The 26,941-nt window shown below is 48.5% G+C and overlaps 4 protein-coding genes across 4 annotated transcripts in view; 3 read left to right on the forward strand and 1 right to left on the reverse strand.

Annotated features, from left to right (window-relative positions):
* abca1b (ATP-binding cassette, sub-family A (ABC1), member 1B) overlaps positions 1-3,016 on the forward strand; it is a 103,348-nt gene extending 100,332 nt beyond the window's left edge. Inside the window, exons 48-49 of the mRNA XM_079668401.1 lie at positions 832-1,075; positions 2,424-3,016. Coding sequence (XP_079524527.1) covers positions 832-1,075; positions 2,424-2,576 — 397 coding nt within the window. The 3' untranslated portion in view covers positions 2,577-3,016. The remainder of the gene's footprint in view (positions 1-831; positions 1,076-2,423) is intronic.
* Positions 3,017-7,341: 4,325 nt separating this feature from the next.
* Positions 7,342-16,642, reverse strand: nipsnap3a (nipsnap homolog 3A (C. elegans)). Its single transcript, XM_079670874.1, has 6 exons — positions 16,487-16,642; positions 14,834-15,041; positions 10,105-10,266; positions 8,584-8,733; positions 7,865-7,951; positions 7,342-7,661 (listed from the first exon to the last, which is right to left on the reverse strand). Exons 1-6 carry the CDS (start codon positions 16,550-16,552, stop codon positions 7,585-7,587), a joined length of 750 nt encoding a protein of 249 aa, XP_079527000.1. The 5' UTR covers positions 16,553-16,642; the 3' UTR covers positions 7,342-7,584.
* LOC307033084 (uncharacterized protein) lies at positions 16,551-18,010 on the forward strand (the record flags this gene model as incomplete). Its single annotated transcript, XM_079671353.1, has 3 exons — positions 16,551-16,565; positions 16,798-17,713; positions 17,890-18,010. The coding sequence occupies 3 exons, from the start codon at positions 16,551-16,553 to the stop codon at positions 17,937-17,939; spliced, it is 981 nt and encodes a 326-aa protein (XP_079527479.1). The 3' UTR covers positions 17,940-18,010.
* noa1 (nitric oxide associated 1) overlaps positions 17,927-26,941 on the forward strand; it is a 16,745-nt gene continuing 7,730 nt past the window's right edge. Inside the window, 4 exon segments of the mRNA XM_079671354.1 lie at positions 17,927-18,102; positions 21,624-21,824; positions 26,386-26,627; positions 26,630-26,941. Coding sequence (XP_079527480.1) covers positions 21,659-21,824; positions 26,386-26,627; positions 26,630-26,941 — 720 coding nt within the window. The 5' untranslated portion in view covers positions 17,927-18,102; positions 21,624-21,658.

The following is a 26,941-nucleotide window of genomic DNA, read 5'->3' on the forward strand; positions in this document are numbered from 1 at the left end:
ACAGCGTCTGAGCATTTCTGGCTTTTTTTGTAACAAATTCCTTAATTCTGGTCAAATATAGTTCAAAATAAGTTCCCAGCTAAATACAAGATTTCATTTATCTAAATATCACATCTTTACTTCAAGAAATCTCACCAAGCCATTCTGTACTTGTTCTATTTGCAGATGTGTTCACTTAATAAAAGAGAAAACACCTTGTGTTCATTCTGTATGTACTTGTTTTGGATCAGCATTGTTTCCAGTGTAAAAAGATAATACAAATTAAAAGATTAAAAATAAACATTCCAAAATGTAAACACCTCAATAGAAATAAAATGGCATTAAACAAAGTAGAAAACATACATGTTGAATTCCAAAAGTACTTAGTAATCAGAGGTCGCGTTAACCGAATGTTTTCCGTCTGTGACCGATTTTTTGTTACGGAAAAATCTGAAAGCAGTTTAGAAACAAACTCAGAACAACGCCAAACGCCCGCAGCGAGGCTCCGGTGTGACGCCTGCCCGCCAGAAAGGAGACGATATCGTTTGGGCAGGCGTGTGGCGCAGTGGACTAGTGCGTTAGTGTTGGGATCAGATGGGCACAGGTTCAAACCCCTCTACAGTCTGCATGTCGTTGTGTCTCTGAGACACTTCACCCCAAAGTGCTCCTGAGGGGATTGATCACAGTGTGGAGTATGGAAGTCTCTTTGGATAGAAGCGTCTAACGTGTGTGTGTGTGTGTGTGTGTGTGTGTGTGTGTGTGTGTGTGTGTGTGTGTGTGTGTGTGTGTGTGTGTGTGTGTGTGTGTGTGTGTGTGTGTGTGTGTGTGTTAATTCGTGGTTGATGTCCCCAGGTTTGGGGACGGGTACACCATCATCCTGCGGGTGGGGGGTCCGGACGCAGACCTGCTGCCCGTCATGAAGTTCATCGAGAGCGAGCTGAGCGGCAGCACCCTGAAGGAGAAGCACCGCAACATGCTGCAGTACCAGCTGCCCTCCTCCCTCACCTCGCTCACACACATCTTCTCCATCCTGGCCCACCACAAGGAGGCGCTGCGCATCGAGGACTACTCCGTCACCCAGACCACGCTGGACCAGGTACTGACCCGTGGGCTAGGGTGGAGGAACACTGCTAATGTTTCTCCTCTTAGGGTACTGAGGAGCTCAAAGTCTCCACCCTGAGCAGCATCTGAACCAGGTGTGATCTGAACCAGGTGTGATCAGAGCCAGGTGTGATCTGAACCAGGTGTGATCTGAACCAGGTGTGATCAGAGCCAGGTGGGATCTGAACCAGGTGTGATCAGAACCAGGTGTGATCTGAACCAGGTGTGATCTGAACCAGGTGTGATCAGAGCCAGGTCTGATCTGAACCAGGTCTGATCTGAACCTGGTGTGATCTGAGCCAGGTGTGATCTGAACCAGGTGTGATCTGAGCCAGGTGTGATCTGAGCCAGGTGTGATCTGAACCAGGTGTGATCTGAACCAGGTGTGATCAGAGCCAGGTGGGATCTGAACCAGGTGTGATCAGAACCAGGTGTGATCTGAACCAGGTGTGATCTGAACCAGGTGTGATCAGAGCCAGGTGTGATCAGAGCCAGGTGTGATCTGAACCAGGTGTGATCTGAACCAGGTGTGATCTGAACCAGGTGTGATCTGAGCCAGGTGTGATCTGAACCAGGTGTGATCAGAGCCAGGTGGGATCTGAACCAGGTGTGATCAGAACCAGGTGTGATCTGAACCAGGTGTGATCTGAACCAGGTGTGATCAGAGCCAGGTGTGATCAGAGCCAGGTGTGATCAGAACCAGGTGTGATCAGAGCCAGGTGTGATCTGAGCCAGGTGTGATCTGAACCTGGTGTGATCTGAACCAGGTCTGATCAGAGCCAGGTGTGATCTGAACCAGGTGTGATCTGAACCAGGTGTGATCTGGACCAGGTCTGATCAGAGCCAGGTGTGATCTGAACCAGGTGTGATCTGAACCAGGTGTGATCTGAACCTGGTCTGATCAGAGCCAGGTGTGATCAGAGCCAGGTGTGATCTGAACCAGGTGTGATCTGAACCTGGTCTGATCAGAGCCAGGTGTGATCAGAGCCAGGTGTGATCTGAACCAGGTGTGATCTGAACCTGGTCTGATCAGAGCCAGGTGTGATCAGAGCCAGGTGTGATCTGAACCAGGTGTGATCAGAGCCAGGTGTGATCAGGGGATCCAGGTTCAGGTGTCTGATGAGGTGTGAGGGGGTCTGGAGCCCCACGCAGGGCACCATGTGGCGTAGGAGCCCCGTATCTAGGGGTCTGGATGAAGGTCTACCAGCCGACCCCACAGGAGGAACTGAGTCTATGTCCTGTGTGAACTCCTTCCTGGTCCTTCAGATTCAGTTTCTAGTTTCTCTGTTCTTTACTCGATGCTTCAGAGCTTCAGGTTCTGACGCTCGCTCTCTGTCCCTCAGGTGTTCGTGAACTTTGCGAAGGACCAGAGTGACGACTATCACTCCAAAGAGACGTCTGTGAGGCGTAGAGACGTCGCCATCGAGGTGCCCCCCCCCCTCAGCTGCAGCCCGGGGGCCGCGGAGGGGGGGGCGGTGCGGGAGAGCACCATGTGACCGCTGTGATGTCACACTGTGGGCGGAGCCACCGGCCGCCTCATGCCAGTCAATGCAAGACTTTAAGACCTAAACTTGAATAAGACTTCTTCTTCTTCTGTGGTGCGTCCGCCAGGAAACCAGCGAAGAAGAATCTGAATCATTTCAAACGGCCGAGGGATCGACTGCAAATCTTTTTTTAGAAAACGTTTGATTCCGTTTTTATCAGTTTTATTTATAAGTGAGTTTAATTTGTCCTTTTTGTTTTAGCGGGGCATTATGACTGTTCCCTGTAGCGCCTAACAGCCAATCAGAGTGCTCGATGCTGCACGGAGGAACAGACGGATGATTTTATAGGTTGATGTTTTTTAAGAAAACTGGAAGCCGGTGTGTGTGAGCTTTTATTGTGAAAGACTGGAAGAGCAAGTGTTGTCTGAACATCAATAAAACAAACAAACTGACTCTGCTTCGTCCGTTATTTAAAAACGTGAATAAGACTACATATTAAATAAGACAAGATGTTATTACTGATGAAACCCATCAGAACCCCTCAGAACACCGCTTAGTTAAAGAGACCCCTCAGAACCCCTCAGAACACCGCTTAGTTAAAGGGACCCCTCAGAACACCTCTCAGTTAACGGGACCCATCAGAACCCCTCAGAACACCACTTAGTTAAAGGGACCCATCAGAACACCTCTTAGTTAAAGAGACCCATCAGAACCCATCAGAACACCTCTTAGTTAAAGGGACCCCTCAGAACACCTCTCAGTTAACGGGACCCATCAGAACACCTCAGAACCCCTCTTAGTTAAAGGGACCCATCAGAACACCTCTTAGTTAAAGAGACCCATCAGAACCCCTCTTAGTTAAAGGGACCCATCAGAACCCCTCAGAACACCTCTTAGTTAAAGGGACCCATCAGAACCCCTCAGAACACCTCTTAGTTAAAGGGACCCATCAGAACCCCTCAGAACACCTCTTAGTTAAAGGGACCCCTCAGAACACCTCTTAGTTAAAGGGACCCATCAGAACCCCTCAGAACACCTCTTAGTTAAAGGGACCCCTCAGAACACCTCTTAGTTAAAGGGACCCATCAGAACACCTCTTAGTTAAAGGGACCCATCAGAACACCTCTTAGTTAAAGGGACCCATCAGAACACCTCTTAGTTAAAGGGACCCCTCAGAACACCTCTTAGTTAAAGGGACCCATCAGAACACCTCTTAGTTAAAGGGACCCATCAGAACCCCTCTTAGTTAAAGGGACCCATCAGAACACCTCTTAGTTAAAGAGACCCATCAGAACCCCTCAGAACACCTCTTAGTTAAAGGGACCCCTCAGAACACCTCTTAGTTAACGGGACCCATCAGAACACCTCTTAGTTAAAGAGACCCATCAGAACCCCTCAGAACACCTCTTCGTTAAAGGGACCCCTCAGAACCCCTCTTAGTTAAAGGGACCCATCAGAACCCCTCTTAGTTAAAGGGACCCATCAGAACACCTCTTAGTTAAAGAGACCCATCAGAACCCCTCAGAACACCTCTTAGTTAAAGGGACCCCTCAGAACACCTCTTAGTTAAAGGGACCCATCAGAACACCTCTTAGTTAAAGGGACCCATCAGAACCCCTCAGAACACCTCTTAGTTAAAGGGACCCATCAGAACACCTCTTAGTTAAAGGGACCCATCAGAACCCCTCAGAACACCTCTTCGTTAAAGGGACCCCTCAGAACACCTCTTAGTTAAAGGGACCCATCAGAACCCCTCAGAACACCTCTTAGTTAAAGGGACCCATCAGAACCCCTCAGAACACCTCTTAGTTAAAGGGACCCATCAGAACACCTCTTAGTTAAAGGGACCCATCAGAACACCTCTTAGTTAAAGGGACCCATCAGAACCCCTCAGAACACCGCTTAGTTAAAGGGACCCATCAGAACACCTCTTAGTTAAAGGGACCCATCAGAACCCCTCAGAACACCACTTAGTTAAAGGGACCCATCAGAACACCGCTTAGTTAAAGGGACCCATCAGCACCCCTCTTAGTTAAAGGGACCCATCAGAACCCCTCAGAACACCACTTAGTTAAAGGGACCCATCAGAACCCCTCAGAACACCACTTAGTTAAAGGGACCCATCAGAACACCGCTTAGTTAAAGGGACCCATCAGAACCCCTCAGAACACCACTTAGTTAAAGGGACCCATCAGAACACCGCTTAGTTAAAGGGACCCATCAGAACCCCTCTCAGTTAACGGGACCCATCAGAACACCTCTTAGTTAAAGGAACCCATCAGAACACCTCTTAGTTAAAGGGACCCATCAGAACACCTCTTTGTTAAAGGAACCCATCAGAACACCTCTTAGTTAAAGGGACCCATCAGAACCCCTCTTAGTTAACGGGACCCATCAGAACACCTCTTAGTTAAAGGGACCCATCAGAACACCTCTTAGTTAACGGGACCCATCAGAACCCCTCTTAGTTAAAGGGACCCATCAGAACACCTCTTAGTTAACGGGACCCATCAGAACACCTCTTAGTTAACGGGACCCATCAGAACACCTCTCAGTTAACGGGACCCATCAGAACCCCTCTTAGTTAACGGGACCCATCAGAACCCCTCTTAGTTAAAGGGACCCATCAGAACACCTCTCAGTTAACGGGACCCATCAGAACCCCTCTTAGTTAACGGGACCCATCAGAACACCTCTTAGTTAAAGGGACCCATCAGAACACCTCTTAGTTAACGGGACCCATCAGAACACCTCTTAGTTAACGGGACCCATCAGAACACCTCTTAGTTAACGGGACCCATCAGAACACCTCTTAGTTAAAGGGACCCATCAGAACCCCTCTTAGTTAAAGGGACCCATCAGAACACCTCTTAGTTAAAGGGACCCATCAGAACCCCTCTTAGTTAAAGGGACCCATCAGAACACCTCTTAGTTAACGGGACCCATCAGAACACCTCTTAGTTAAAGGGACCCATCAGAACACCTCTTAGTTAAAGGGACCCATCAGAACCCCTCTTAGTTAAAGGGACCCATCAGAACACCTCTTAGTTAACGGGACCCATCAGAACCCCTCTTAGTTAAAGGGACCCATCAGAACCCCTCTTAGTTAAAGGGACCCATCAGAACACCTCTTAGTTAACGGGACCCATCAGAACACCTCTTAGTTAACGGGACCCATCAGAACCCCTCTTAGTTAAAGGGACCCATCAGAACACCTCTTAGTTAACGGGACCCATCAGAACCCCTCTTAGTTAAAGGGACCCATCAGAACACCTCTCAGTTAACGGGACCCATCAGAACCCCTCTTAGTTAAAGGGACCCATCAGAACACCTCTCAGTTAACGGGACCCATCAGAACCCCTCTTAGTTAACGGGACCCATCAGAACACCTCTTAGTTAAAGGGACCCATCAGAACACCTCTTAGTTAACGGGACCCATCAGAACACCTCTTAGTTAACGGGACCCATCAGAACACCTCTTAGTTAACGGGACCCATCAGAACACCTCTTAGTTAAAGGGACCCATCAGAACCCCTCTTAGTTAAAGGGACCCATCAGAACACCTCTTAGTTAAAGGGACCCATCAGAACCCCTCTTAGTTAAAGGGACCCATCAGAACACCTCTTAGTTAACGGGACCCATCAGAACACCTCTTAGTTAAAGGGACCCATCAGAACACCTCTTAGTTAAAGGGACCCATCAGAACCCCTCTTAGTTAAAGGGACCCATCAGAACACCTCTTAGTTAACGGGACCCATCAGAACCCCTCTTAGTTAAAGGGACCCATCAGAACCCCTCTTAGTTAAAGGGACCCATCAGAACACCTCTTAGTTAACGGGACCCATCAGAACACCTCTTAGTTAACGGGACCCATCAGAACCCCTCTTAGTTAAAGGGACCCATCAGAACACCTCTTAGTTAACGGGACCCATCAGAACCCCTCTTAGTTAAAGGGACCCATCAGAACACCTCTCAGTTAACGGGACCCATCAGAACCCCTCTTAGTTAACGGGACCCATCAGAACCCCTCTTAGTTAAAGGGACCCATCAGAACACCTCTTAGTTAACGGGACCCATCAGAACACCTCTTAGTTAAAGGGACCCATCAGAACCCCTCTTAGTTAACGGGACCCATCAGAACCCCTCTTAGTTAACGGGACCCATCAGAACCCCTCTTAGTTAACGGGACCCATCAGAACCCCTCTTAGTTAACGGGACCCATCAGAACCCCTCTTAGTTAACGGGACCCATCAGAACACCTCTCAGTTAACGGGACCCATCAGAACCCCTCTTAGTTAACGGGACCCATCAGAACACCTCTTAGTTAACGGGACCCATCAGAACACCTCTTAGTTAACGGGACCCATCAGAACCCCTCTTAGTTAAAGGGACCCATCAGAACACCTCTTAGTTAAAGGGACCCATCAGAACACCTCTTAGTTAACGGGACCCATCAGAACACCTCTTAGTTAAAGGGACCCATCAGAACCCCTCTTAGTTAAAGGGACCCATCAGAACACCTCTCAGTTAACGGGACCCATCAGAACCCCTCTTAGTTAACGGGACCCATCAGAACCCCTCTTAGTTAACGGGACCCATCAGAACCCCTCTTAGTTAAAGGGACCCATCAGAACACCTCTCAGTTAACGGGACCCATCAGAACCCCTCTTAGTTAACGGGACCCATCAGAACCCCTAAACATTTATATTTTATATATTCAATGTAATATATAAATTACGTTGTAGTTAATAAATGAACAGACTGACGACAGAAAACACATGTTCACATTTAATTTATTATTCAGTTTTTATATAAATAGAGTTTCATCATCAGGTAATAATCAGTTAGCAGAACACAAGCCCCACCCACCCCACATCTCTGTCACCTGATTGGCTGCTGTCACTCACACTGACTGACAGACCCATAACACCTCCACCGAAAATATATATTTATTCTGATGTTATTACATTCAAACTCTGACGACGCTCTGCTGCGCTGTGATTGGCTGAGGAACAGGAAGTCACTTCATTGGAGAGAAGGAGCATGGGAACATGAGTTTATTCTCCTGAGAGGACAGGTGTCCCACGCAGCTCCGCACTGAGGACAGAGGGACAGCATTACTATATATATATATAAATATGCATTACTTATAGTGCATATTAACATATGAGCTCATCACCTTTCAGATGTTTAATACACAGTTTTCCAACAACATACTAAATAAATGAATACTGCTTATTGTCATGGTTGATGAATCTGAGAAGGCACAGAGTTTAATATCAACTCAAAGTGAATCTGACCTGCAGACACCACCCGGGCGTCGGAGTGAGATCTGTGACGGACCTCAGCTCTCTGATCAGCACTCTGAAACCACCAGAGGGCGTGCACTGACACACACACACACACACACACACACACACACACACACACACACACACACACACACACACACACACACACACACACACACACACACACACACACACACACACACACACACACACACACACACACACACACACACACACACACACACACACACACACACACACACACACACACACACACACACACACACACACACACACACACACACAGTATATAGATCTGAGTGTTGTCTATATTTTTGAATTTCTGTACATCTTTTATAAATGTACACTGTAGTGTATTGTTTACAGTGTAGTGTATTGTTTACAGTGTAGTGTATTGTTTACAGTGTAGTGTTGTTGTTTACAGTGTACCTCTGTTGTTGTTTACAGTGTAGTGTTGTTGTTTACAGTAGTGTGTTGTTTACAGTGTAGTGTTATTGTTTACAGTGTAGTGTATCGTTTACAGTGTAGTGTTGTTGTTTACAGTGTACCCCTGTTGTTGTTTACAGTAGTGTGTTCTTTACAGTGTAGTGTTGTTGTTTACAGTGTAGTGTATCGTTTACAGTGTAGTGTTGTTGTTTACAGTGTACCTCTGTTGTTGTTTACAGTAGTGTATTGTTTACAGTGTAGTGTTATTGTTTAAAGTGTACCTGTGTTCAGCCGGCCACACTCGCTGTGAAAGGCTCCCAGCAGCTTGCCGTACCCAGGTGCATCATGGGAGGTGACGGCAGCCTGGAAGGCGTTGCCCCAAACAGCCGGACCTCCGGGACGCATCATGTGAGAGGAGAGCTCGAACACACCTGCACACACCTGGGGTGTTAATATCACCTGTACACACACATTTATTTATTTTACCTTTATTTAACCAGGGTAGGTCTCATTGAGATTAAAAATCTCTTTTTCAAGAGTCCTGGCCCAAGAATGGTAACAGCACAGTTTCAGACAGTACACATACCTGGACACACACCTGAGGCCTGTACTACGAAGCAGAATGTTCTCTTAGCGGCTAACTTCAGGTTAACTCTGGGTTTCCGGTCCTACGAAGCTGGTTCTCTTTTTAGCGGGCTAGGTCTCCATGGTAACTGATGCTGAGCGGCTAACCTGCCCCGGAGCAGGTTAGGTTGCAGGCTAAGAGATCAACTCAGTGAAAGCACTGACTGCTGACCAATCAGAGCTCAGTGTGCGGAGTTTAAAGCGATCAAGTCATATTACAGGAGAAAGGAAATACAGAAAAGCTGCCGTTGCAGGAAAGACGGCCGGCAGAAATCAGCGACTGTGTGAACGTGAACATGAATAGAATATCACCTCCCATCTTCAGAGCAATCTGACTATTAGAACATTAGCATTAAGAAAGCTTACTTAAATATCTGCCACAACATAAGTAACCGGATCAGAGTAACATTAAGTACAGTCCGCGGCATATCACATCATAATGTATCATCTCCTTATCTGAGTCAGCTGAGCCGTATCTGGCCGTGCAACACTCACAGTGTCACATACTGTATGCAGAAGGATTATTTGAAGCAACACATTAAGTTGAGGAAACACTCGAGTCAAATGTAATGAAAGTCAGATGGTGTCTTAGACGGGGCAGTGATATCCTAAACCTGTTCATGTACGCATTCAAACACTTGTTCTGTTACCAGCTGTATTCACCTTGCAGGTGCAGCTATGTGGCTTTGATCCTGGATCAAGTGTTTAAGTCATGGATGTTTAAAGTTTAACTTCTTCATATGTCTAATATTATAGTTGACTTTTCATTCAGGAAGTATGACGCTGCGCTGTCAGTACGCTTCTCCATGTTTGTGATTGGTCGAATGCTCCAGATACCACCCCTTTCATGTGAACGCGCTCCTAACTAGATAGGACACGGCTGGCTTGAGCGATCCACTTGATAACCAGCGTCGTAGGACCGTTTAGAGAGAGCGCGTATGTTTTGGATTAGGCCAACCGGCTAACTCAATATCACCTGGACACACACACAGGACACACAGGACACACCTGGGGTGTGTGTGTGTGTGTGTGTGTGTGTGTGTGTGTGTGTGTGTGTGTGTGTGTGTGTGTGTGTGTGTGTGTGTGTGTGTGTGTGTGTGTGTGTGTGTGTGTGTGTGTGTGTGTGTGTGTGTGTGTGTGTGTGTGTGTGTGTGTGTGTGTGTGTGTGTGTGTGTTACCTCCCTCCTGAGGGGGGCTCTGCAGGTGACTCCATGGCACCAGGTAAGTGACCTCATTATCCTGCGACACCAACATGGGGATCGCCACGGAGACGTAGTCCTTCAGCCAGATGGGGTCCTGAGAGAGAGCTGCCCTCACCGCTGCCCGCTGAGAGTAGCTGTCTGTGGGGGGAATGAGTCAGCATGATGAGTCCTGAACCCTGAGTCAGCATGATGAGTCCTGAACCCTGACATGAGTCAGCATGATGAGTCCTGAACCCTGACATGAGTCAGCATTATGAGTCCTGAACCCTGACCTGAGTCAGCATTATGAGTCCTGAACCCTGACCTGAGTCAGCATTATGAGTCCTGAACCCTGACATGAGTCAGCATTATGAGTCCTGAAGCCTGACCTGAGTCAGCATTATGAGTCCTGAACCCTGACCTGAGTCAGCATTATGAGTCCTGAACCCTGAGTCAGCATGATGAGTCCTGAACCCTGAGTCAGCACTATGAGTCCTGAACCCTGACCTGAGTCAGCATGATGAGTCCTGAACCCTGAGTCAGCATTATGAGTCCTGAACCCTGAGTCAGCATGATGAGTCCTGAACCCTGAGTCAGCATGATGAGTCCTGAACCCTGAGTCAGCACTATGAGTCCTGAACCCTGACCTGAGTCAGCATGATGAGTCCTGAACCCTGAGTCAGCATTATGAGTCCTGAACCCTGAGTCAGCATTATGAGTCCTGAACCCTGAGTCAGCATGATGAGTCCTGAACCCTGAGTCAGCACTATGAGTCCTGAACCCTGACCTGAGTCAGCATGATGAGTCCTGAACCCTGAGTCAGCATTATGAGTCCTGAACCCTGAGTCAGCATTATGAGTCCTGAACCCTGAGTCAGCATTATGAGTCCTGAACCCTGAGTCAGCATTATGAGTCCTGAACCCTGAGTCAGCATTATGAGTCCTGAACCCTGACCTGAGTCAGCATGATGAGTCCTGAACCCTGAGTCAGCATTATGAGTCCTGAACCCTGAGTCAGCATTATGAGTCCTGAACCCTGAGTCAGCATTATGAGTCCTGAACCCTGACCTGAGTCAGCATTATGAGTCCTGAACCCTGAGTCAGCATGATGAGTCCTGAACCCTGAGTCAGCACTATGAGTCCTGAACCCTGACCTGAGTCAGCATGATGAGTCCTGAACCCTGAGTCAGCATTATGAGTCCTGAACCCTGAGTCAGCATGATGAGTCCTGAACCCTGAGTCAGCATGATGAGTCCTGAACCCTGAGTCAGCACTATGAGTCCTGAACCCTGACCTGAGTCAGCATGATGAGTCCTGAACCCTGAGTCAGCATTATGAGTCCTGAACCCTGAGTCAGCATTATGAGTCCTGAACCCTGAGTCAGCATGATGAGTCCTGAACCCTGAGTCAGCACTATGAGTCCTGAACCCTGACCTGAGTCAGCATGATGAGTCCTGAACCCTGAGTCAGCATTATGAGTCCTGAACCCTGAGTCAGCATTATGAGTCCTGAACCCTGAGTCAGCATTATGAGTCCTGAACCCTGAGTCAGCATTATGAGTCCTGAACCCTGAGTCAGCATTATGAGTCCTGAACCCTGACCTGAGTCAGCATGATGAGTCCTGAACCCTGAGTCAGCATTATGAGTCCTGAACCCTGAGTCAGCATGATGAGTCCTGAACCCTGAGTCAGCATTATGAGTCCTGAACCCTGAGTCAGCATTATGAGTCCTGAACCCTGAGTCAGCATTATGAGTCCTGAACCCTGACCTGAGTCAGCATGATGAGTCCTGAACCCTGAGTCAGCATTATGAGTCCTGAACCCTGAGTCAGCATGATGAGTCCTGAACCCTGAGTCAGCATTATGAGTCCTGAACCCTGAGTCAGCATTATGAGTCCTGAACCCTGACCTGAGTCAGCATGATGAGTCCTGAACCCTGAGTCAGCATTATGAGTCCTGAACCCTGAGTCAGCATTATGAGTCCTGAACCCTGAGTCAGCATTATGAGTACTGAACCCTGACCTGAGTCAGCATTATGAGTCCTGAACCCTGAGTCAGCATTATGAGTCCTGAACCCTGACATGAGTCAGCATTATGAGTCCTGAACCCTGAGTCAGCATTATGAGTCCTGAACCCTGAGTCAGCATTATGAGTCCTGAACCCTGAGTCAGCACTATGAGTCCTGAACCCTGACCTGAGTCAGCATTATGAGTCCTGAACCCTGACCTGAGTCAGCATGATGAGTCCTGAACCCTGAGTCAGCACTATGAGTCCTGAACCCTGACCTGAGTCAGCATGATGAGTCCTGAACCCTGAGTCAGCATTATGAGTCCTGAACCCTGACCTGAGTCAGCATTATGAGTCCTGAACCCTGAGTCAGCATTATGAGTCCTGAACCCTGAGTCAGCACTATGAGTCCTGAACCCTGACCTGAGTCAGCATGATGAGTCCTGAACCCTGAGTCAGCATTATGAGTCCTGAACCCTGACCTGAGTCAGCATTATGAGTCCTGAACCCTGAGTCAGCATTATGAGTCCTGAACCCTGAGTCAGCATGATGAGTCCTGAACCCTGAGTCAGCATTATGAGTCCTGAACCCTGACCTGAGTCAGCATTATGAGTCCTGAACCCTGAGTCAGCATTATGAGTCCTGAACCCTGAGTCAGCATTATGAGTCCTGAACCCTGAGTCAGCATTATGAGTCCTGAACCCTGACCTGAGTCAGCATTATGAGTCCTGAACCCTGAGTCAGCAATATGAGTCCTGAACCCTCAGTCAGCATTATGAGTCCTGAACCCTGAGTCAGCATCATGAGTCCTGAACCCTGACCTGAGTCAGCATCATGAGTCCTGAACCCTGACCTGAGTCAGCATTATGAGTCCTGAACCCTCAGTCAGCATTATGAGTCCTGAACCCTGACCTGAGTCAGCGTTATGAGTCCTGAACCCTGACCTGAGTCAGCATTATGAGTCCTGAACCCTGACCTGAGTCAGCATTATGAGTCCTGAACCCTGACCTGAGTCAGCATTATGAGTCCTGAACCCTCAGTCAGCATTATGAGTCCTGAACCCTGACCTGAGTCAGCATCATGAGTCCTGAACCCTGACCTGAGTCAGCATTATGAGTCCTGAACCCTGAGTCAGCATTATGAGTCCTGAACCCTGACCTGAGTCAGCATTATGAGTCCTGAACCCTCAGTCAGCATTATGAGTCCTGAACCCTGACCTGAGTCAGTGTTATGAGTCCTGAACCCTCAGTCAGCATTATGAGTCCTGAACCCTGACCTGAGTCAGCGTTATGAGTCCTGAACCCTAACCTGAGTCAGCATCATGAGTCCTGAACCCTGAGTCAGCATTATGAGTCCTGAACCCTGACCTGAGTCAGCATTATGAGTCCTGAACCCTGATCTGAGTCAGCAATATGAGTCCTGAACCCTCAGTCAGCATTATGAGTCCTGAACCCTGAGTCAGCATCATGAGTCCTGAACCCTGACCTGAGTCAGCATCATGAGTCCTGAACCCTGACCTGAGTCAGCATTATGAGTCCTGAACCCTGACCTGAGTCAGCGTTATGAGTCCTGAACCCTGACCTGAGTCAGCATTATGAGTCCTGAACCCTGACCTGAGTCAGCATTATGAGTCCTGAACCCTGACCTGAGTCAGCATTATGAGTCCTGAACCCTCAGTCAGCATTATGAGTCCTGAACCCTGACCTGAGTCAGCATCATGAGTCCTGAACCCTGACCTGAGTCAGCATTATGAGTCCTGAACCCTGACCTGAGTCAGCATTATGAGTCCTGAACCCTCAGTCAGCATTATGAGTCCTGAACCCTGACCTGAGTCAGCATTATGAGTCCTGAACCCTCAGTCAGCATTATGAGTCCTGAACCCTGACCTGAGTCAGCATTATGAGTCCTGAACCCTCAGTCAGCATTATGAGTCCTGAACCCTGACCTGAGTCAGCGTTATGAGTCCTGAACCCTAACCTGAGTCAGCATCATGAGTCCTGAACCCTGACCTGAGTCAGCATGATGAGTCCTGAACCCTGAGTCAGCATTATGAGTCCTGAACCCTGACCTGAGTCAGCATGATGAGTCCTGAACCCTGAGTCAGCATTATGAGTCCTGAACCCTGAGTCAGCATTATGAGTCCTGAACCCTGACCTGAGTCAGCATTATGAGTCCTGGACCCTGAGTCAGCATTATGAGTCCTGAACCCTGAGTCAGCATTATGAGTCCTGAACCCTGACCTGAGTCACCATTATGAGTCCTGAACCCTGAGTCAGCATTATGAGTCCTGAACCCTGAGTCAGCATTATGAGTCCTGAACCCTGAGTCAGCATTATGAGTCCTGAACCCTGAGTCAGCATCATGAGTCCTGAACCCTGAGTCAGCATTATGAGTCCTGAACCCTGAGTCAGCATTATGAGTCCTGAACCCTGACCTGAGTCAGCATTATGAGTCCTGAACCCTGAGTCAGCATCATGAGTCCTGAACCCTGAGTCAGCATTATGAGTCCTGAACCCTGAGTCAGCATCATGAGTCCTGGACCCTGACCTGAGTCAGCGTTATGAGTCCTGAACCATGACCTGAATCAGCACTATGAGTCACATGGTGAAATCCCATTGGACCAGGGAGATGCTGCCTTCAGGGACCAACACAGAAATAGGGCATCTTTAACACAGATCCTCTCTAAGGTGGCTTAGAACCACAGAAGAAGAAAGAGCTCACCATACTTCCAGATATGGAAGACCTTGTTCAGGCCGCCGTACTCCACGCTCCAGTAGCCAATCAGCTGAGAGTGGGCGGTGCGCAGGTGGATCTTCTCATTGGTCAGTTTGAGGAACGCTGCGTTCAGGTGCGGCTGGATGCTGTAGGTCCGGAACTCATAGAAGGTTCTATGTTCCTGCTGGGAGCCAGAAGAGAGGCGCACGCAGGGCTGTGGAGGGTAACAAGAAGAAGTACTCAGATTGTGTACTCCAGTAACAGAAGAAGTACTCAGGTCGTGTACTCCAGTAACAGAAGAAGTACTCAGGTCGTGTACTCCAGTAACAGAAGAAGTACTCAGGTCGTGTACTTCAGTAACAGTAGAAGTACTCAGATCGTGTACTCCAGTAACAGAAGAAGTACTCAGGTCGTGTACTTCAGTAACAGTAGAAGTACTCAGATCGTGTACTCCAGTAACAGAAGAAGTACTCAGGTCGTGTACTCCAGTAACAGAAGAAGTACTCAGGTCGTGTACTTCAGTAACAGTAGAAGTACTCAGATTGTGTACTCCAGTAACAGAAGAAGTACTCAGGTCGTGTACTTCAGTAACAGTAGAAGTACTCAGGTCGCGTACTTCAGTAACAGTAGAAGTACTCAGATCGTGTACTCAAGTAACAGAAGAAGTACTCAGGTCGTGTAATTCAGTAACAGTAGAAGTACTCAGGTCGTGTACTTCAGTAACAGAAGAAGTACTCAGGTTGTGTACTTCAGTAACAGTAGAAGTACTCAGGTCGTGTACTTCAGTAAGAGTAGAGGTACTCAGGTCGTTTACTTCAGTAACAGTAGATGTACTCAGGTCGTGTACTTCAGTAACAGTAGAAGTACTCAGGTCGTGTACGTCAGTAACAGTAGAAGTACTCAGGTCGTGTACTTGAGTAACAGTAGAAGTACTCAGGTCGTGTACTTCAGTAAGAGTAGAAGTACTCAGGTTGTGTACTTCAGTAACAGCAGAAGTACTCAGATCGTGTACTTCGTAGTACCCTCCTCATGCTGCTCTGACTGCTCGTTGGGAAACAGTCTGTTAATGTTAAACTGGAATCTGTCCAAAGATCATCGAGAGCGAGAGACCAAATACCACAGAGGGAGAGGAAGTACATGAAGTATAACACCTGAGTACTTCTACTCAAGTACTTGATCTGAGTACTTTAACTGAAGTACATGAACTGAGTACTTTAACTGAAGTACATGATCTGAGTACTTTAACTGAAGTACATGATCTGAGTACTTTAATTGAAGTACATGATCTGAGTACTTTAACTGAAGTACCTGATCTGAGTACTTTAACTGAAGTACATGATCTGAGTACTTTAACTGAAGTACATGATCTGAGTACTTTAACTGAAGTACCTGATCTGAGTACTTTAACTGAAGTACATGAACTGAATACTTTAACTGAAGTACTTGACCCGAAACTCCTCACATTATCTGAAGTCCTGACTGCAAACCAAACACTCTAAAACGATCACAGAATAACAGATCAAACTCAGGTTCAGATCCTGCTGCAGGACCAGGTCTCAGACCAGAACCAGAACCAGGTCCAGGTCCAGGTCCAGGTCCAGGTCCAGGTCCAGGTCCAGGTCCAAGTCCAGGTCAAGTTCCAGGTCCAGGTGAACTCACCTGAGAGGAAGCAGCAGCAGGAAGCAGAGCAGCTGCAGATCTCAGAGAGGATCTGATCCCCAACATGGTGAGAGGAGAAGTGACAGAAAACTGCAAAGACTAACAGGACGTGACCATCAGAGATCCTCAGTGATACAGCAGGAGGTCTCACTCTGTCTCACTCTGTCAGAGAGCAGGAGGTCTCACTCTGTCAGAGAGCAGGGGGTCTCACTCTGTCAGAGATCCGAGTAAAAGTAGAAGTACTCATATCTTATACTTGAGTAAGTGTATAAGTACCAGAGTGTAGGAATACTCTGTTACAGTAGAAATAGATTCTGTTCCTGAATCCGCGGCGGAGTGAGACCTCTGTCTCCCTCACAGAGAGGCGGAGTGAGACCTCTGTCTCCCTCACAGAGAGCCGGAGTGAGACCTCTGTCCCCCTCACAGAGAGGCGGAGTGAGACCTCTGTCCCCCTCACAGAGAGGCGGAGTGAGACCTCTGTCTCCCTCACAGAGAGGCGGAGTGAGACCTCTGTCCCCCTAGCAGAGAGGCGGAGTGAGACCTCTGTCTCCCTCACAGAGAGGCGCAGTGAGACCTCTGTCCCCCTCACAGAGAGGGGGAGTGAGACCTCTGTCCCCCTCACAGAGAGGCGGAGTGAGACCTCTGTCTCCCTCACAGAGAGGCGCAGTGAGACCTCTGTCCCCCTCACAGAGAGGGGGAGTGAGACCTCTGTCCCCCTAGCAGAGAGGTGGAGTGAGACCTCTGTCTCCCTCACAGAGAGCCGGAGTGAGACCTCTGTCCCCCTCACAGAGAGGCGGAGTGAGACCTCTGTCTCCCTCACAGAGAGCCGGAGTGAGACCTCTGTCTCCCTCACAGAGAGCCGGAGTGAGACCTCTGTCCCCCTCACAGAGAGCCGGAGTGAGACCTCTGTCCCCCTCACAGAGAGGCGGAGTGAGACCTCTGTCTCCCTCACAGAGAGCCGGAGTGAGACCTCTGTCCCCCTCACAGAGAGCCGGAGTGAGACCTCTGTCCCCCTCACAGAGAGGCGGAGTGAGACCTCTGTCTCCCTCACAGAGAGCCGGAGTGAGACCTCTGTCCCCCTCACATGGAGGCGGAGTGAGACCTCTGTCCCCCTCACAGAGAGGCGGAGTGAGACCCCTGTCTCCCTCACAGAGAGGCGGAGTGAGACCTCTGTCCCCCTCACATCGAGGCGGAGTGAGACCTCTGTCTCCCTCACAGAGAGGCGGAGTGAGACCCCTGTCTCCCTCACAGAGAGGCGATGTTTAAATCTCTTTATTTTGATTTACTTTTCATTCATTATTTATTTATTATGTATTCCCGCCGCTGCTGTTTTAATTCTAAGAACACCTGAGAGTTAAATGTTTCAGGTTTTATACAAAAACAAAACGTTTTCTGTGTTTCAGCGGAAGATAAACAACCGACGCGTTTGACGTCACATCCGGTCAGGAAGTAGAGCCGCAGAGCACGCTGTTTAGAGGACAGACCTTATATTTATATCATATATCATATATATTGTATTACATAGTGTATAAAGTATATATATATATATATATATATATATATGCAGGCTCAGGGAAGAACGGAGCACGTGTAGCTGCGTCATCAGGACAACACAGGTAACGAGTCAATTAAAACAAGAAGTATATCAGATATAAATATATATACTTTATTAATAAATATACTGTGTGTGTGTGTGTGTGTGTGTGTGTGTGTGTGTGTGTGTGTGTGTGTGTGTGTGTGTGTGTGTGTGTGTGTGTGTGTGTGTGTGTGTGTGTGTGTGTGTGTGTGTGTGTGTGTGTGTGTGTGTGTGTGTGTGTGTGTGTGTCAGCAGGGAGTAAACACATTTATAGAGTATTAAACACACAGCTGAGAGGCAGTGTGTACTTCATACAGACATTAATATGCAAACTGTATCTGGTAGGTATCCTTATTATTATGATGAGAGAAAGAGAGAGCCCTCTGATGTCAGGTAGTATATTATATATATTATATAAACTATGAGGTACTTGTGGGTTATCTGTCTAAATAAACCCTCAGGATTAGTGTTTGTTGTTTAGGAAATGAGAAAGTGGAGCAGCTACCCGCTATTAAAAAGGACAGATAACAAGTACATATATATATATAAGATACTATTGCTTGTTTCTCCAGTACTTTAACTACATCTACATACACACATCCATGAGTTTGATAACCCTGTTTATTAAACTCTGACACATTACCCTCAAACGGCCTGTACACGTCATCCTGCTAAACCTTCAGTAACAACATCTTATTGTTGTTGTTTACTTTCTCTTGTTTTGACTTGCTCTTGATGTTGAGGTTAAAGTATCTGCCACTACGTTGTTTGCTCGACTAAATACTGTAATATGTACTTAGTGATGAGACCGTGTGTGTGTCCTGTAGATATGTAAGTGCTCTGTTAGTGCACTGGTTATCATCATGCTGCTGTGTTCATTGTGTCAACCCTTTCCTTCAGGGTGAATGAAGTCTCATCTGAAGTCATATCAAGTCATTGTTGGGGAATAATATAGATATCCACCTTTTCCCTCTTGACGTTTGGGACCCACCCTGAGGTCTGCCATCTCCCTGAAGGAGGGGCTGCTTCAGCCACATGGTGTTGTTCCCAGTTTGTGAGCGGGTAACTCTCGGTCACAAATGGTTCATTGTTGTGGGAACACGGGAACTCTTCCTTCTTGGGGGCTTGTCCAAGGTGTGAAATCTTGGAGGCCGTAAGCGTCAGCTGCAAGTGACTGATGCCCCTTTCACACCAACGACTCGGAGCTGGAGCCTGAAAAGTACAGTTTTTTCCTGTTCACACCGCAGCGGCGCCGCCTCTTAGCTCCGGAATCCGGTTCACTTCCAGCTCCAAAAAATTGTCGGTCTAGAGGCAAGAGCTACGGAGCTAAGAGGCGGCGTCGCTTACGTCGAGGCGTGCAGGAAACTAAACCCACCTCCCCTGAACATGGGTCGACTGAAGGGTCTCCTCATGCCTGCCTACAAGCAGTGCTGAGCAACGTGACTAGAACCAACCACACACTTATAAAAGAAACACACTTTCTAAAGTCAGGCAGCACTAACCAGGCTGCGTGTGATTCTGTTTGTTTGACCTTACTCTGACCATCGTTCACTTTCATTGATCGTTGTGGAGAGAGGCAGACGTTTAGTTTTATAGCAGCTATCGGATGGAATCAATCCATGGGCTGCTCAGGTTGTCGTGTCCGACTATCACAAGTAGAATCATAATGAAAAATACGCCGGTAAAATGTGCCTGTAGAAAACGGCTTATGCCACAATAGGATAGCAACAAGTAGTCAGTTTAGCTTCGGTTGCTATGGTAACATCACCCATTCTATACCAGACACTTTCATAACAGCGTGATGCCAAACAGCGTCAATTCAGACTGACACACATTCACTTAAGGGGGGGGGGGGATATGTATCAGCTGCTGTGTGACAGTCAGACAGTGAATACTTTAGAGAGGCCGCTGCAGTGTGAGCTAACCGGGAGCTAACGGGAGAATAAACTCCCGTGGACGAGCAGCAGCACTGCAGCGGTCGGTACATGCCGCTGAGACACATTAATAAACAATGAACCACGGCACTCTGGAGAAAAGTATAAGCTTGGAGAAGTCGTTATTTTATTTAATCTGACTTTGTGTGTTTAAAAGCAACACGATCATCGACCCGACGCAGTCCCCCGTTGTTGTCGTTGTTGTTGTTGTTGTGAGCGCTGTAACGCCGTTGGGGAGCAAATCAGCGATGTAAACATTGACGTCATGACGCAGCAGCGGCTGCACCACTCGGGCTCTGGGCGGTGTGAACAGAGCGGGAGCAGAAAAGGGAAACCGGAGCTGAACCAGCAAAGCTCTAGATCGGAGCTAGAACGGGAAAAGCACTGGTGTGAAAGCCGCATCAGTGTCCCCAGCTGTTCAGTCTATCTGCTGCCGCATCAGTGTCCCCAGCTGTTCAGTCTATCTGCTGCCGCATCAGTGTCCCCAGCTGTTCAGTCTATCTGCTGCCACATCAGAGTCCCCAGCTGTTCAGTCTATCTGCTGCCGCATCAGTGTCCCCAGCTGTTCAGTCTATCTGCTGCCGCATCAGTGTCCCCAGCTGTTCAGTCTATCTGCTGCCACATCAGTGTCCCCAGCTGTTCAGTCTATCTGCTGCTCCATCAGTGTCCCCAGCTGTTCAGTCTATCTGCTGCCGCATCAGTGTCCCCAGCTGTTCAGTCTATCTGCTGCCGCATCAGTGTCCCCAGCTGTTCAGTCTATCTGCTGCCGCATCAGTGTCCCCAGCTGTTCAGTCTATCTGCTGCTCCATCAGTGTCCCCAGCTGTTCAGTCTATCTGCTGCTCCATCAGTGTCCCCAGCTGTTCAGTCTATCTGCTGCCACATCAGAGTCCCCAGCTGTTCAGTCTATCTGCTGCCGCATCAGTGTCCCCAGCTGTTCAGTCTATCTGCTGCCGCATCAGTGTCCCCAGCTGTTCAGTCTATCTGCTGCCACATCAGTGTCCCCAGCTGTTCAGTCTATCTGCTGCCGCATCAGTGTCCCCAGCTGTTCAGTCTATCTGCTGCCGCATCAGTGTCCCCAGCTGTTCAGTCTATCTGCTGCCACATCAGTGTCCCCAGCTGTTCAGTCTATCTGCTGCCGCATCAGTGTCCCCAGCTGTTCAGTCTATCTGCTGCCGCATCAGTGTCCCCAGCTGTTCAGTCTATCTGCTGCCGCATCAGTGTCCCCAGCTGTTCAGTCTATCTGCTGCTCCATCAGTGTCCCCAGCTGTTCAGTCTATCTGCTGCCGCATCAGTGTCCCCAGCTGTTCAGTCTATCTGCTGCTCCATCAGTGTCCCCAGCTGTTCAGTCTATCTGCTGCTCCATCAGTGTCCCCAGCTGTTCAGTCTATCTGCTGCCGCATCAGAGTCCCCAGCTGTTCAGTCTATCTGCTCTCTGTCAACCAGTTAAAAGGTCTTTCGAGAGAGAGGCGCTTCAGAATTGACGTGGCAACTCTTCCGTGAAGTCAGACCTCTGACTCCTGACTTGTTTTGTGAATCCTCCGGCCGAAGCTCCGTAACAAACCATCAGTGTTGTGACGTGACGTGTCCTCGGTGTAAATAATGTCGTTCTATCTTCTGTTTGAACAGGGCGGTGTGTTCAGGGCCCGTTGGAGAAGGGAAACATGCTGAAGCTGCTGGGGGTCCTACGGGTGGGGCGGGGCCTGATCCATGGGGGGCGGGTGCAGATCCCGGGGGGGCGGGGCCTGAGTGGGAGAAGTGGGAGGGGCTTCAGAGGCTGCACCGTAGACCCCGGGCAGGAAGAGACCTTCGTGTTCGTGGACTTTACAGGTGAGACACATTTATCAGAGCCTCTCAGTCTGAGCTGTAGTTATCAGAGTCTCTCAGTCTGAGCTGTAGTTATCAGAGTCTCTCAGTCTGAGCTGTAGTTATCAGAGCCTCTCAGTCTGAGCTGTAGTTATCTCTCTCAGTCTGAGCTGTAGTTATCAGAGCCTCTCAGTCTGAGCTGTAGTTATCAGAGCCTCTCAGTCTGAGCTGTAGTTATCAGAGCCTCTCAGTCTGAGCTGTAGTTATCAGAGCCTCTCAGTCTGAGCTGTAGTTATCAGAGTCTCTCAGTCTGAGCTGTAGTTATCAGAGCCTCTCAGTCTGAGCTGTAGTTATCTCTCTCAGTCTGAGCTGTAGTTATCAGAGCCTCTCAGTCTGAGCTGTAGTTATCAGAGCCTCTCAGTCTGAGCTGTAGTTATCTCTCTCAGTCTGAGCTGTAGTTATCAGAGCCTCTCAGTCTGAGCTGTAGTTATCAGAGCCTCTCAGTCTGAGCTGTAGTTATCAGAGCCTCTCAGTTTGAGCTGTAGTTATCAGAGCCTCTCAGTCTGAGCTGTAGTTATCAGAGTCTCTCAGTCTGAGCTGTAGTTATCAGAGTCTCTCAGTCTGAGCTGTAGTTATCAGAGTCTCTCAGTCTGAGCTGTAGTTATCAGAGCCTCTCAGTCTGAGCTGTAGTTATCAGAGTCTCTCAGTCTGAGCTGTAGTTATCAGAGCCTCTCAGTCTGAGCTGTAGTTATCAGAGCCTCTCAGTCTGAGCTGTAGTTATCAGAGTCTCTCAGTCTGAGCTGTAGTTATCAGAGCCTCTCAGTCTGAGCTGTAGTTATCTCTCTCAGTCTGAGCTGTAGTTATCAGAGTCTCTCAGTCTGAGCTGTAGTTATCTCTCTCAGTCTGAGCTGCAGTTATCAGAGCCTCTCAGTCTGAGCTGTAGTTATCAGAGTCTCAGTCTGAGCTGTAGTTATCAGAGCCTCTCAGTCTGAGCTGTAGTTATCAGCCTCTCAGTCTGAGCTGTAGTTATCAGAGTCTCTCAGTCTGAGCTGTAGTTATCAGAGTCTCTCAGTCTGAGCTGTAGTTATCAGAGTCTCTCAGTCTGAGCTGTAGTTATCAGAGCCTCTCAGTCTGAGCTGTAGTTATCAGAGTCTCTCAGTCTGAGCTGTAGTTATCAGAGTCTCTCAGTCTGAGCTGTAGTTATCAGAGTCTCTCAGTCTGAGCTGTAGTTATCAGAGTCTCTCAGTCTGAGCTGTAGTTATCAGAGCCTCTCAGTCTGAGCTGTAGTTATCAGAGTCTCAGTCTGAGCTGTAGTTATCAGAGCCTCTCAGTCTGAGCTGTAGTTATCAGAGTCTCTCAGTCTGAGCTGTAGTTATCAGAGTCTCTCAGTCTGAGCTGTAGTTATCTCTCTCAGTCTGAGCTGTAGTTATCTCTCTCAGTCTGAGCTGTAGTTATCTCTCTCATTCTGAGCTGTAGTTATCAGAGTCTCTCAGTCTGAGCTGTAGTTATCTCTCTCAGTCTGAGCTGTAGTTATCAGAGTCTCTCAGTCTGAGCTGTAGTTATCTCTCTCAGTCTGAGCTGTAGTTATCTCTCTCATTCTGAGCTGTAGTTATCAGAGCCTCTCAGTCTGAGCTGTAGTTATCTCTCTCAGTCTGAGCTGTAGTTATCAGAGTCTCTCAGTCTGAGCTGTAGTTATCTCTCTCAGTCTGAGCTGTAGTTATCAGAGCCTCTCAGTCTGAGCTGTAGTTATCAGAGTCTCAGTCTGAGCTGTAGTTATCAGAGCCTCTCAGTCTGAGCTGTAGTTATCAGCCTCTCAGTCTGAGCTGTAGTTATCAGAGTCTCTCAGTCTGAGCTGTAGTTATCAGAGTCTCTCAGTCTGAGCTGTAGTTATCAGAGCCTCTCAGTCTGAGCTGTAGTTATCAGAGTCTCTCAGTCTGAGCTGTAGTTATCAGAGTCTCTCAGTCTGAGCTGTAGTTATCAGAGTCTCTCAGTCTGAGCTGTAGTTATCAGAGTCTCTCAGTCTGAGCTGTAGTTATCAGAGCCTCTCAGTCTGAGCTGTAGTTATCTCTCTCAGTCTGAGCTGTAGTTATCAGAGTCTCTCAGTCTGAGCTGTAGTTATCTCTCTCAGTCTGAGCTGTAGTTATCAGAGCCTCTCAGTCTGAGCTGTAGTTATCAGAGTCTCAGTCTGAGCTGTAGTTATCAGAGCCTCTCAGTCTGAGCTGTAGTTATCAGAGTCTCTCAGTCTGAGCTGTAGTTATCAGAGTCTCTCAGTCTGAGCTGTAGTTATCAGAGTCTCTCAGTCTGAGCTGTAGTTATCAGAGCCTCTCAGTCTGAGCTGTAGTTATCAGAGTCTCTCAGTCTGAGCTGTAGTTATCAGAGTCTCTCAGTCTGAGCTGTAGTTATCAGAGTCTCTCAGTCTGAGCTGTAGTTATCAGAGTCTCTCAGTCTGAGCTGTAGTTATCAGAGCCTCTCAGTCTGAGCTTTAGTTATCAGCCTCTCAGTCTGAGCTGTAGTTATCAGAGTCTCTCAGTCTGAGCTTTAGTTATCAGCCTCTCAGTCTGAGCTGTAGTTATCAGAGTCTCTCAGTCTGAGCTGTAGTTATCAGAGTCTCTCAGTCTGAGCTGTAGTTATCAGAGCCTCTCAGTCTGAGCTGTAGTTATCAGAGCCTCTCAGTCTGAGCTGTAGTTATCAGAGCCTCTCAGTCTGAGCTGTAGTTATCAGAGTCTCTCAGTCTGAGCTGTAGTTATCAGTCTCTCAGTCTGAGCTGTAGTTATCAGCCTCTCAGTCTGAGCTGTAGTTATCAGTCTCTCAGTCTGAGCTGTAGTTATCAGAGTCTCTCAGTCTGAGCTGTAGTTATCAGAGTCTCTCAGTCTGAGCTGTAGTTATCAGAGCCTCTCAGTCTGAGCTGTAGTTATCAGAGCCTCTCAGTCTGAGCTGTAGTTATCAGAGCCTCTCAGTCTGAGCTGTAGTTATCAGTCTCTCAGTCTGAGCTGTAGTTATCAGTCTCTCAGTCTGAGCTGTAGTTATCAGAGCCTCTCAGTCTGAGCTGTAGTTATCAGAGCCTCTCAGTCTGAGCTGTAGTTATCAGAGTCTCTCAGTCTGAGCTGTAGTTATCAGTCTCTCAGTCTGAGCTGTAGTTATCAGAGTCTCTCAGTCTGAGCTGTAGTTATCAGTCTCTCAGTCTGAGCTGTAGTTATCAGAGTCTCTCAGTCTGAGCTGTAGTTATCAGAGCCTCTCAGTCTGAGTTGTAGTTATCAGAGTCTCTCAGTCTGAGCTGTAGTTATCTCTCTCAGTCTGAGCTGTAGTTATCAGAGCCTCTCAGTCTGAGCTGTAGTTATCAGAGCCTCTCAGTCTGAGCTGTAGTTATCAGAGTCTCTCAGTCTGAGTTGTAGTTATCAGAGTCTCTCAGTCTGAGCTGTAGTTATCAGAGTCTCTCAGTCTGAGCTGTAGTTATCAGAGCCTCTCAGTCTGAGCTGTAGTTATCAGTCTCTCAGTCTGAGCTGTAGTTATCTCTCTCAGTCTGAGCTGTAGTTATCAGAGTCTCTCAGTCTGAGCTGTAGTTATCAGTCTCTCAGTCTGAGCTGTAGTTATCAGAGTCTCTCAGTCTGAGCTGTAGTTATCAGAGTCTCTCAGTCTGAGCTGTAGTTATCAGAGTCTCTCAGTCTGAGCTGTAGTTATCAGCCTCTCAGTCTGAGCTGTAGTTATCAGCCTCTCAGTCTGAGCTGTAGTTATCAGAGCCTCTCAGTCTGAGCTGTAGTTATCAGAGTCTCTCAGTCTGAGCTGTAGTTATCAGAGTCTCTCAGTCTGAGCTGTAGTTATCAGAGCCTCTCAGTCTGAGCTGTAGTTATCAGTCTCTCAGTCTGAGCTGTAGTTATCAGCCTCTCAGTCTGAGCTGTAGTTATCAGAGTCTCTCAGTCTGAGCTGTAGTTATCAGCCTCTCAGTCTGAGCTGTAGTTATCAGCCTCTCAGTCTGAGCTGTAGTTATCAGCCTCTCAGTCTGAGCTGTAGTTATCAGAGCCTCTCAGTCTGAGCTGTAGTTATCAGAGTCTCTCAGTCTGAGCTGTAGTTATCAGAGTCTCTCAGTCTGAGCTGTAGTTATCAGAGCCTCTCAGTCTGAGCTGTAGTTATCAGTCTCTCAGTCTGAGCTGTAGTTATCAGCCTCTCAGTCTGAGCTGTAGTTATCAGAGTCTCTCAGTCTGAGCTGTAGTTATCAGTCTCTCAGTCTGAGCTGTAGTTATCAGCCTCTCAGTCTGAGCTGTAGTTATCAGAGTCTCTCAGTCTGAGCTGTAGTTATCAGCCTCTCAGTCTGAGCTGTAGTTATCAGAGTCTCTCAGTCTGAGCTGTAGTTATCAGTCTCTCAGTCTGAGCTGTAGTTATCAGCCTCTCAGTCTGAGCTGTAGTTATCAGAGTCTCTCAGTCTGAGCTGTAGTTATCAGAGTCTCTCAGTCTGAGCTGTAGTTATCAGAGTCTCTCAGTCTGAGCTGTAGTTATCAGCCTCTCAGTCTGAGCTGTAGTTATCTGAGGGTTATCAGCACTGCACCCCTGCCCAGCACTGCCATTAAACTCTTCTTCTGTGATGTTTCAGATGCAGAGCCTGAGGAGGAGAGAGACCTCCTGCCTCCCCCCCCAACCCCCCTTCCCTGTGCTGCCCCCCCCCCTCAGAGGCTGCGTGCTCTGGAGCTGCAGCTGCATGCGCTGGGGGGCGGGGCTTCCCTTCAGGGGGGTGGGGCTTCACTGCAGGGGGCGGAGCTGCTCTTCCAGGACGTGGAGTTCCCCGGGGGCGACAGCGCAGTGTCTTTAAAGAAGCAGAAGAAGAAGAAGAAGTCCGGGGAGGCGTTCACAAAGTGGTGGGGGCGCCGGACGCCTCTGAGCCAATCAGTGACGTCAGCTGCTCGGGTTGCGGCGCACTGCTGCACTGCAGCGTAGCGGGCGCCCCCGGTTATCTGCCTGGCAACAAGTTCAAGGAGCTGCGCCTGGAGGGGGGTCTGGGGGGGGCGGTTTGCCAGCGCTGCCACCTGCTGACGCACCACAACCAGGCGCTGCAGGTGGAGCTGTCGGCGGAGGGATACGCTGCGGTGGTGAAGAGGCTGCGCCCCCTTCAAGGTCTGCTGCTGCTAGTGGTCGACCTGCTGGACCTCCCC

This window comes from Notothenia rossii (assembly GCF_949606895.1).
Source record: "Notothenia rossii genome assembly, chromosome: 3".
NCBI lineage: Eukaryota > Metazoa > Chordata > Actinopteri > Perciformes > Nototheniidae > Notothenia > Notothenia rossii.

Coding starts and splice junctions, on each gene's coding strand:
- nipsnap3a (XM_079670874.1), bottom strand. CDS start 16,552: ATGTTGGGGATCAGATCCTCTCTGAGATCTGCAGCTGCTCTGCTTCCT. Junction 15,042..16,486: donor CTGCTGCTGCTTCCTCTCAG/GTGAGTTCACCT, acceptor TACCCTCCACAG/CCCTGCGTGCGCCTCTCTTC. Junction 7,952..8,583: donor GTGTGGCCGGCTGAACACAG/GTACACTTTAAA, acceptor TGTGTGTGTCAG/TGCACGCCCTCTGGTGGTTT.